The sequence below is a fragment of the Triticum urartu genome, chromosome 7, assembly GCF_003073215.2.
Source record: "Triticum urartu cultivar G1812 chromosome 7, Tu2.1, whole genome shotgun sequence".
NCBI classification, from domain to species: Eukaryota; Viridiplantae; Streptophyta; class Magnoliopsida; order Poales; family Poaceae; genus Triticum; species Triticum urartu.
Window position 1 is genome coordinate 7,346,247 of NC_053028.1, and position 10,868 is coordinate 7,357,114.

General features: G+C 44.0%; 1 protein-coding gene and 1 long non-coding RNA gene across 2 annotated transcripts; one reads left to right on the plus strand and one right to left on the minus strand.

Annotated features, from left to right (window-relative positions):
- Positions 1-6: 6 nt before the first annotated feature.
- On the plus strand, positions 7-1,378 carry LOC125520665. The gene is made up of 4 exons (XR_007288784.1): positions 7-569; positions 697-724; positions 838-892; positions 986-1,378. It is a non-coding gene; the product is annotated as an uncharacterized LOC125520665 (long non-coding RNA).
- Positions 1,379-2,228: 850 nt separating this feature from the next.
- Positions 2,229-4,398, minus strand: LOC125520926 (30S ribosomal protein S13, chloroplastic-like). The gene is made up of 3 exons (XM_048685969.1): positions 4,140-4,398; positions 2,765-3,001; positions 2,229-2,558 (listed from the first exon to the last, which is right to left on the minus strand). The coding sequence occupies exons 1-3, from the start codon at positions 4,275-4,277 to the stop codon at positions 2,421-2,423; spliced, it is 513 nt and encodes a 170-aa protein (XP_048541926.1). The 5' UTR covers positions 4,278-4,398; the 3' UTR covers positions 2,229-2,420.
- Between the last annotated feature and the right edge of the window lie 6,470 nt (positions 4,399-10,868).

The window sequence follows — 10,868 nt, forward strand, 5'->3', positions numbered from 1 at the left end:
TACTGTCTAACCATATTGCTTTCACGTATCGATATGCTGGTCAAGATCTCGATGAAAATAATAACGTTTCTCATTAGTATAGCTTAGTGCTGTTATGTTGCTCCCTGGTGTTGCTTTTAAATGCTTCATCTAGGCAAAATGTGATTCAGGTTTAACAAACTAACTATGGAGTGTGGCTCAATTTGTACTGAGGTGTATCCAAGTTTTCTCCTGTGTTGTCCTTTGTCACACTTGATACTCCCAAATAGGCCATTGATGTACAAAGAACTGGTCCTGATTTTTTTATACCCTACAACACAATGGGTTCAGATTTGACATGGGGATTAGGTAACTGAGATATTTGCATGTCTAGCTAATGCCATTTTTTAGCTGTGTTTTCGTTGTGAAGTCTGATCAAACTCAAGTAATATATGATCCAACAATACAAATTGAACTGCCTATGAATATCCTAGAATATTGTGAAGTGCAACTCTTACTTTTCAAAGCTATGATGTGTAGACAGATTGCATAGCTAGAGTTTCCCATGAAGATGGCCAAGTGGTGAGCTGGATCTTTCTTCACGAGCTGAGGTATGCCCCGAGTAGAAATGACTGCTGTTCTCTTACCCGCTGAGTTCCTTCATGAAACTGCTCTGTTTTTTGTGTAGTGTCTGCATTTAAAATATTAATTGATGCTTGTGTCCTTGTAATTTCGCAGGCAGCAATTGTGGAATTCTGGAAACACGGTGAGCAGTCTATGGTGGTCCATTTCCTAACTGCAGTTCTACACTCACACAAAACGTATTCCAAATCCAGTATCACAAGTGGCATGCCGCTAAAAATCTGTTCCATGTTCCAGGCCATTGATGTTCTAAACGGTATAGCTTGGGACGAAGAAAATAACAGATTGTTTGGTGAGTTATTTTCTCCTTTTTCTTTTTGCACCCGTCCTATAGATTGGAGCCTGTGATCTTCTTCTCGAGTTAACCCTTGGACTCTGCTCATAGTGACCGGGAAATTGTGGCCGAAGCTCTACGAGATCAAGCTGCGCCCGGTCGATGGGCCACCAGACGGGTCTGTGGAGAGGCTGTGCCCAAGGGCAAGCTTTTATTGATGACAAGTGTCGACGAGAATGCCGAGGCAAGATTATTTTTTTGCCTAGGCGAGGATATGTACATGTATTATGCCTCCTGATCGATTCGAGGTGATCGGCAGTTGGAAGATAGATTTTTTTGCTGTGACTTGGTAGTGGCGTGGCGGGAGCTAGCTGCTCGTGAGTTTCATGTTGGAGCCAGTGTAGTTATGTGTATGATCATGTATGTGTTTTCCCCTGATGTAAAAGTTGTAAAGATGATGATTCTGTTGTGAAGAAATCTAATACGAAAAGAACAATTCATTCATGACAGCCCAAATCTGTTCCATTGTCCTTTAAAGACGTCCTTGGTTGCTTTTAGAGAGAAAACAAGTAAATTTAAAAGAAATAAATATTTTTTGTCAGCATATTGCAAGTATATTATACTATCTATCAGAGCAGTAAATGTATGTTTAGGTACAAAATGTGCAAACATGCTCCACAACTTGCCAAGTTATCTTCATCTCTTGGGCGTTAGTTACTTGATCTCTATGTTTCATGAGCAATATATTTATGGATGCGTCTGGGTGGTCGCAGTTGGCTCGTTGGCAGCTTAGAACAAATGCTCAAAACAAGAGATTATTGACCTATTGACCCCCTCTTGACAAAAAAGAAAGCCCAATGAACATCTCCAACAATTCCGGTATCCATAATGGTTTCGGAAAAGTTAGGCCAAAAAAACTCAGTTCCGGTAAACGTACAAATTTTTTATGGGATCCTGTAAATTCTCCCAAACTTTCCCTCCATCTACCAGAAGGAAGTCCCCTCCCGTAAAATTGGCGGGAGACAACCTCTGAAGATTCAGGGCCCTATAAACAATCTTATATCATATCATACAAAAAAGTGCCTCATTTCTATCTATGCCCTATGTATGATAAACTACAAACAAAAAAATAAACACTAAGTTGAACCGTCCTTAAGGAACCAAAGGGAATATAACAGAGCTAGTGGCACCGATTAACAATTATCCGGTATCGGCATTGACATGCTTTATTTTCACTCTTCAGCACTAAAAAGAACATGCATCATATAGGGGTAGGAAATAGCCGAATAATAAAGAAATGAACTATGCTACAGAATCATTGTAGATGTAGAAGCACATAAAACATTAAACTGAATTTAACCAAACCAAACTAGTTGAATTTGAAAGTTCGGAAAGTCCAGGCTGGGAGGCACCTAGCATTTATTATCAGATTAACTGTCGATTAACAGTAGCGCGGTAATGCAGTACAAACAAAACCAAAAAAGGAGCTAAATAATGGCAGCATGACTAATTATTCCGGGGAGGCCGCAAACGACTTGTTGGCAACTCAAGCCCTCTTTTCCTTGCGAGTCCTGCCATTGGTCTTTGTTCTCTGGCCACGTACCGGGAGAGCATCCGCATGCCGGATGCCCCTGTAGCATCTAATCCCTTCCAATCTCTCGACCGCCGCACTCTTAAACCGTCTCTGTAAAGCATGCCAAAGAGCAAAACTCAGTATTTCCATTTCTTTTGTGTGAACAAACTAAAATGACAGATACACCTAGGATTAGGTAGGTTTAGATGAACCAGACAGGTCCTACGAAATGAGTTATAATCATCTCATGACAGCATTTCCATAACGACATGCACGGGACAAATCAGATTGGCAAAAGGACCGGGGGAATTACTTACTAGGTCTGTTTCAATCATGTACTTTGCGATCCCCTCACGGAGGGTGATGATCTCCTCCTTGGAGAGGTCTTTGGTGACCTTGTTCTCCAAATTGAGCTCTGAAAGGATCTGACGGGCGCGTGCCCGGCCAATGCCGTGGATGGATTGAAGTGCGTACTCCACCCTCTTGTGGTTAGGTATCACAACACCACCAATACGAATGGAATCCATGAACCCACCATGAACAAAACCTCCGTCCTGTCAAGTCCACGACAAAAACAAGAATTAAGTTACCAGCATGCAACTATTGGTACTAATCTTATTATAACACGAAAGAGGCAAATTGGTTTTAATTACCCAAAGTGCATAGAAAGAAAAGCTGTGTGTCAGCTGAGGACACTAGGGGAATGAAAGCAGTCCGTTTGTGACTGTCGCCAAGCTGTGTCTGACCAGTTTGACAGTGAACTTGCTGAGGCAGTTCATCGAAGGGTCGGTTAGTTAGCCTATAAATGTACTGGCAGTCCCATCTTGTAATTCTATCCATCTGTTGCATCCTAGCATTCGCTGCTGGTAAGAGAGCAAGTATGTAAGCATTTGTTGCTTGACAGCATCCGTTGCTGATTAGAGAAGCATCCATTGCTTGTAAGCATGTGTTGCTAAGTAATGAAAGAAAGGGCATGTGACTTGTGACATATCTGGTGTCTCTCTACTACTCTGTTTGCTCTGTTTTGTCTCAGCTCTTTGTGAAACCAGGAGACAACATGTGCCTGTTTGTGTGAGCGTGTGTCCACTAGAGGAAGCGAGACGTCGGGAGAGGGGAAGGGGCATTTTTATTTGCAGGATTAAAAGCATGGCATTTACAATGCTGTGCAAAAAGAAAAGAAAAAAAATCACTGTCAGGTAACGTGCTAGGGACAGGGGGTTCATAGTTCAGAAGCAAACATCCACACGAACACTAATTATGCAAAGCATTCCCATGCCACAGGAAGCCCCCTCTTCTCTCTAACACCTGGACTGGGCACAGAAGCAGCAAGCAGCTTACACACCCAAAGCCAGTGGAACACTGCACTAGAACTAGCCATTTCCCAATATCATAACTAACATTGCGTGAGAAGATTGTAATAGGATGAGATACACTTGGTATTTATCCACCTCGCTTATCCAAGTGGCTAGCTAGTCCTGGAAGCAACTCTCAAAGAATATAGTTCATGAGCCGATTCTATCCCATCACTGTGATGCTGATGATTGATGAGTTGCACGATCAGCTTGAAGCAATCTAAGGAGGCCACATCCTAGAACAGAGTCTACAAAGTGCTAGGAAAATCCAAAAAAAGAAAATAAAACAGACAGACACCCGAGGAAGGAAGCTCGGTCAGTTAGGAATAAAGACAAGCACCTGGCGAGCAAGCAGGCAGGCTGACCCGGTGGAGATTGCCGCGGACTGGAGAGGAGAAATCGGAGCTGACGGCGCTCCCCCGGAGAGGCGGCGCGCTATGCCGCGCGCAAGGGACGACCATGCGCGTGACTGCTGCATGCTCTAGCCGTCGAGGTTCGACCTCACGCTGTCGTCCGCCGGCCGCCGGGATGGTGGGGATGACTGGAGAAGGGCGGGGTGAACGAAGTCGTGGGGAAGCAGTTGGGCCAGTAGTTGCGAGAGCCCCTCTTCAGCGTCTTAAGCGTTACTTCGCGACCTGGGCCGGCCCAGCAACAGGTACGCTCGCTCTCTCGCTCGCTAACTTATCAAAAAAAACTTACCGTTGACCAGATTCTCAAAACAAAAACTTACCGTTGAGCTTTTTAAAAAAGTTCAGATTTTTAAAATTTTGATTTTTTTTAAAAAATTCATGAATTTGAGAAAAAGTTCGCGTGTTCCACAGATTTGAAAAATAGTTCACATGTTTCATGGATTTCAAAAATTCATGATTTTGAGGAAACAAGTTTACAAATTTGAAAAAAAATGTTCGCATATGTGAGAAAAGTTCACGTATTTGAGGAGGAAAAACTTCACGAATTTAAGCTCCGCCTCCATAGCCTGCAAACGGGTAATCGGCCAGGGATGTGAGCCCGCCAAACTTGGCTTCAACGAGAGCGAAAGAGTGGTGGCCTTCCTGGGACCCGAGAGCACACGTCCTCCCATGCTATACTCCTCCTCGCTGCCAGCGGCGCCCAGGGATGTGCCAGCTTCGTGGTCTTGGCGGTAGGGCCCGGCCGTGGGGAAGCTAGAGACCTCGTCCACATCCTCGCTCTTGCCATACACTTCATGTGCCGCCTCGTCGGTCTCCTTGAAGGTGGCTTCTAATTCCGCCTGATGGAGGAGGTAACGCCAGCGGTTGCGGCGGATGTCGCCGGCTGTGCGATAGGAGTCGAGCAACACCTCCTACTCGGGTATGTCCACGTCTGGCTGAAGCAAATATGCCCTAGAGGCAATAATAAAGTTATTATTTATTTTCTTATATCATGATAAATGTTTATTATTCATGCTAGAATTGTATTAACCAAAAACATAATACATGTGTGAATACATAGACAAACAGAGTGTCACTAGTATGCCTCTACTTGACTAGCTCGTTGATCAAAGATGGTTAAGTTTCCTAGCCATTGACATGAGTTGTCAATTGATTAACGGGATCACATCATTAGGAGAATGATGTGATTGACCTGACCCATTCCGTTAGTTTAGCACCAGATCATTTAGCATGTTGCTATTGCTTTCTTCATGACTTATACATGTTCCTATGACTATGAGATTATGCAACTCCCATTTACCGGAGGAACACTTTGTGTGCTACCAAACGTCACAAACGTAACTGGGTGATTATAAAGGTGCTCTACAGGTGTCTCCGAAGGTACTTGTTGGGTTGGCGTATTTCGAGATTAGGATTTGTCACTCCGATTGTCGGAGAGGTATCTCTGGGCCCTCTCGGTAATGCACATCACTTAAGCCTTGCAAGCATTGCAACTAATGAGTTAGTTGCGGGATGATGTATTACGGAACGAGTAAAGAGACTTGCCGGTAACGAGATTGAAACTAGGTATTGAGATACCGACGATCGAATCTCGGGCAAGTAACATACCGATGACAAAGGGAACAACGCACATTGTTATGCGGTCTGGCCGATAAAAGATCTTCGTAGAATATGTGGGAGCCAATATGAGCATCCAGGTCCCGCTATTGGTTATTGACTGGAGACGTGTCTCGGTCATGTCTACATAGTTCTCGAACCCGTAAGGTCCGCACGCTTAATGTTTCGATGACAGTTATATTATGAGTTTATATGTTTTGATGTACCAAAGGTTTTTCGGAGTCCCGGATGTGATCACGGACATGACGAGGAGTCTCGAAATGGTCGAGTCATGAAGATTGATATATTGGAACCCTATGTTTGGATATCGGAAGTGTTCCAGGTGAAATCGGGATTTTACTGGAGTACCGGGAGGTTACCGGAACCCCCCGGGAGGTTAATGGGCCTTAGTGGGCCCTTACGGAGAAGAGGAGAGGCGGCCAGGGCTGGGCCGCGTGCCCCTCCCCCCTAGTCCGAATAGGACAAGGAGAGAGGGGCGGCGCCCCCCTTCCTTCCTCTCTCCCTCCTCTTTCCCCCTCCCAAGTCCTAATCCAACTAGGAAAGGGGGGGGGGAGTCCTACTCCCGGTAGGAGTAGGACTCCTCCTGGCGCGCCCTCTCTCCTGGCCGGCCGCATCCCCTTGCTCCTTTATATACGGGGGCAGGGGGTACCCTAGAGACAACAACAATTGATCAGTTGATCTTTTAGCCGTGTGCGGTGCCCCCCTCCATCATAGTCCACCTCGATAATACTGTAGCGGTGCTTAGGCGAAGCCCTGCATTGGTAGAACATCATCATCGTCACCACGCCGTCGTGCTGACGAAACTCTCCATCAACACTCGGCTGGATCGGAGTTCGAGGGACGTCATCGGGCTGAACGTGTGCTGAACTCGGAGGTGCCGTGCGTTCGGTACTTAATCGTCGGATCGTGAAGACGTACGACTACATCAACCGTGTTGTGCTAACGCTTCCGCTTCGGTCTACGAGGGTACGTGGACAACACTCGCCCCTCTCGTTGCTATGCATCACCATGATCTTGCGTGCGCGTAGGAATTTTTTTGAAATTACTACGTTACCCAACACTGGCACGATGGCTGTGCCGGCGGTGAGTTGCTCCTCCGTGCGTTGGTGCTCGTCGAGCATGCGGAGGTTGTACTCCTGGTCGGCCTGCATCTGCCGGAACACGGTCCGCCCCTGTTCCAACACCAGCTCGATCTAGTGAGCACGGGCCTCGCCCATGGTGATGCCGGCACAAGTCGGCGAGGACGGGGGCGTCGGCTTGTCGTCAGTTGCCTCGTCCATTGGCGGCCGTCGCTACACTCGCCCACGCCGGCGACCTCGAGGTAACCACCTCGGCAGAGACGATGAATAGGGGAGAAGCAGAGAGCGAGGGAGGAGGCGGGTGTCTTGGTCCGACCAGGTGGGGGCAGCTCTTTTAATAACTGTCAATCTTGCACACAAAAAAAACCCTGCATAGCTGACTATTCAAGCGAGCAAGCGCATGTGGCAGTCAGCGTTGACTTGGGCCAGATCAGCACACACGTATAGAAAATCGTATTTTGAACCATAGATGACCCCCTATAGCAAGTTTAGTAACAGTATTTCAGATATTTTTAACCACAAGAACTAATGTGGCCGCCAGCGCAAATTATAGGCCATGTAGTGAATTTTTCTCTATTCATTAATGGCAAGATGTTTACGCACCTCTCAACTTTTGAGAGCAAGCCATGTGATTCTTGTCTTCAGAAATAATATTACCAAATGGCCAATCACCCTAGCTATGGCAGGTCATCGTAGACGGTTCAGTAAAACCACGATGGATGAAGCGTACCTCACATGCTTCATTGGTAGGATAAGCATCAGAAGACATGCCCTTTTTTTCAGCAGCAAAATTTCTAAAGACTTTGAAGATGAACATTGCCAAATAAATATTTCAGGACATGTTCCTTTTAAAGACATAATCAGAGAAACGGTATGGCCAAATACTAACTGATAAAGTGAGTGCAACATATTATCTTAATGAAGACTTGTAGCATCCAGCTATTTGGAAAAGAGTAGTAGATCTGGGCTCCATTTTATTAATAGTGTCTAAGTATATCATAGATTCTTAAAAAATAAAGTATCAAAATATTTAATTTCCATTTTATTTGGCAATACCTATTAATTAAGTTCCACATTTTTATATTCTGATCCCAAAATGACTGGATGACACTCGATTATACTATGTCATTGAAAAAAGTTAGATCGCCGTTTCGAAAAAAAAAGTTAGATCGGTGTGTGTTTGGTTGGTCGGAGCGCATCGCTGCATGGTGGCATGCTGAGGCAGTTCAACCCGTGGTACTAGTTCTTGTCTCTACATCAAGCATTCTTTTCTCGATGTCTCCTATTCACAAGCTAAATATCATCTCTTCTTGCATTGTTCTTGCTCACGGTTGGTGTATGTGATAAGGAGCCCAAACTCAATGGCTCTGAAGCATAAGCAGATCACACTCTATTTGTAGTCCTACACAATGATATTCTTGAATTGTTTATGCTTGTAATAGTGTAGCATGAATGACATTGAATGACTCAGGTAGCATGGGGAGAATAAAGTCGACCGGTGTTTGTACAAAAAATGTTAGCCATGTAGCCTGTGGTCGCTGAAAATATTCATCTTAAATCAACTTCACGAGATACATAAAAAAACAACAACATCAATGATGGTTGTATCCAATGCATCCAACAGAATGAATTAAGTAAGGAAAAAAGATTGATCTGGTTGCTTGGTTGGTGCTAGATGTTGTTGTACTCTTTTGTACCATCAAGTTGCGTGGCTCTGCCCTTCAAATACAAGGTGGTGGTTGGGGGGTTCAAGGTGGCGCGTCAAGGCATCACAATGCCCAGTACCAGATCTTTCTTCAATGCAAAACGTTCATTTCTCGACATATTCTATTCTCAACCTAACATCTCTTTTTTTCTTCCTTTCATTTGCATTTTTGAAGCATGGAAAGAAAACACTCAATTCATAGTCACACATAATTTTTGTAATGCGTTGTTTCTGTTTATGATAGGTATAAAAGATAAATGAATGATTCAATGAGCATGGAGAGAACAAAGTCCATCAGTGGTGGTATATAAGTTGTGGAAATTCCTCTTAGTGTTCAGGAAATGCAATGGTAGTTTATGGAATCCATGTTAAGCTAAGAAGAGAAGGCAACAGTTAGAAAAATTTGAATGCATAAGCATGCAATACATTCTGCTTTAAGCTGTTGGGAATGATATAATTGACGATGAGGTCTAGCATTCAACAAGTGTATGTGATCATAAGTCACCAGACTAACCGATGGCACCACACTATCGACTCCTGAAAGTAAACAATTCCTGATAACGAACAAACTATCTCAAATAAAGTTAGTAGTGGAAATTCCTTAATTATGCTGAACAAAATTACTCTACCTTACTTTGGAGAAGTCCATTAGAAAAAGGCAAACTACTCTAATCCAAAATAATATGTCTTCACGGCTAGGTGGGAAAACCATCATGCTGATAATAAGTTGAGCATGAAAGTAAATAAAATTAACAACACTCAAAAGATGTGATCTCTCGTGCTCAACAGGGTACAAGCCTCTCATGAAATCTAGTCCTCAATGACCACGGGGTCGCCAAAAGTGGAACCCTTTGAAGTGACGGGTTGTCTCTCTGGTGCTATCATGAAGTATCTACACCTAAAATACCATCTCCTTATCTGCTATTTGTCGCTAGATTGCCGAAGGAGAATATGCCACATCATATTACTATGGTCTCAACAACATTTTATTGGGTTGAAGGTGGCATTGTGTTGCGTCGGAACATCATATTGTTCAACACCACACATGCAAATCACACTAAGCCTACCTTTCCCAACAACTCCTATTCTCAAGCTACTCTATTTTCTTTTGGTTTCTTGCAATATTTTATGAACGCTGGATATAGGAGAGGTGTTGAACCTTGGTGATATATTATGACCCACAAGTATTGGGGATCTATCGTAGTCCTTTCGATAAGTAAGAGTGTTGAACCCAACAAGGAGCAGAAGGAAATGATAAGCAGTTTCCAGTAAGGTATTCTCTGCAAGCACTGAAATTATCGGTAACAGATAGTTTTGTGATAAGGTAATTTGTAACGGGTAACGAATAACAAGTGTAAATAAAGTGCAGCAAGATGCCCCAATCCTTTTTGTAGCAAAGGACAAGCCTGGACAAACTCTTATATAGAGAAAAGCGCCCCCGAGGACACATGAGAATTATCATCAAGTTAGTTTTCATCACGTTCATATGATTCGCGTTCGGTACTTTGATAATTTGATATGTGGGTGGACCGGTGCTTGGGTGCTGTCCTTACTTGGACAAGCATCCCACTTATGATTAACTCCTATTGCAAGCATCCGCAACTACAAAAGAAGTATTAAGGTAAACCTACCCATAGCATGAGACATATGGATCCAAATCAGCCCCTTACGAAGCAACACATAAACTAGGGTTTAAGCTTCTGTCACTCTAGCAACCCATCATCTAATTATTACTTCCCAATGCCTTCCTCTAGGCCCAAACAATGGTGAAGTGTCATGTAGTCGACGTTCACATGACACCACTAGAGGAGAGACAACATACATCTCATCAAAATATCGAGCGAATACCAAATTCACATGACTACTAATAGCAAGACTTCTCCCATGTCCTCAGGAACAAATGTAACTACTCACAAAGCATATTCATGTTCATAATCAGAGGGGTATTAATATGCATAATGGATCTGGACATATGATCTTCCACCAAATAAACCAACTAGCATCAACTACAAGGAGTAATCAACACTACTAGCAACCCGCAGGTACCAATCTGAGGCTTTGGGACAAAGATTGGATACAAGAGTTGAACTAAGATTTGAAAGGAGATGGTGCTGGTGAAGATGTTGATGGAGATTGGCCCCCTCCCGATGAGAGGAGCGTTGATGATGACGATGGCGATGATTTCCCCCTCCCGGAGGGAAGTTTCCCCGGCAGAACTGCTCTGCCGGAGCCCTAGATTGGTTCCACCAAGGTTCCGC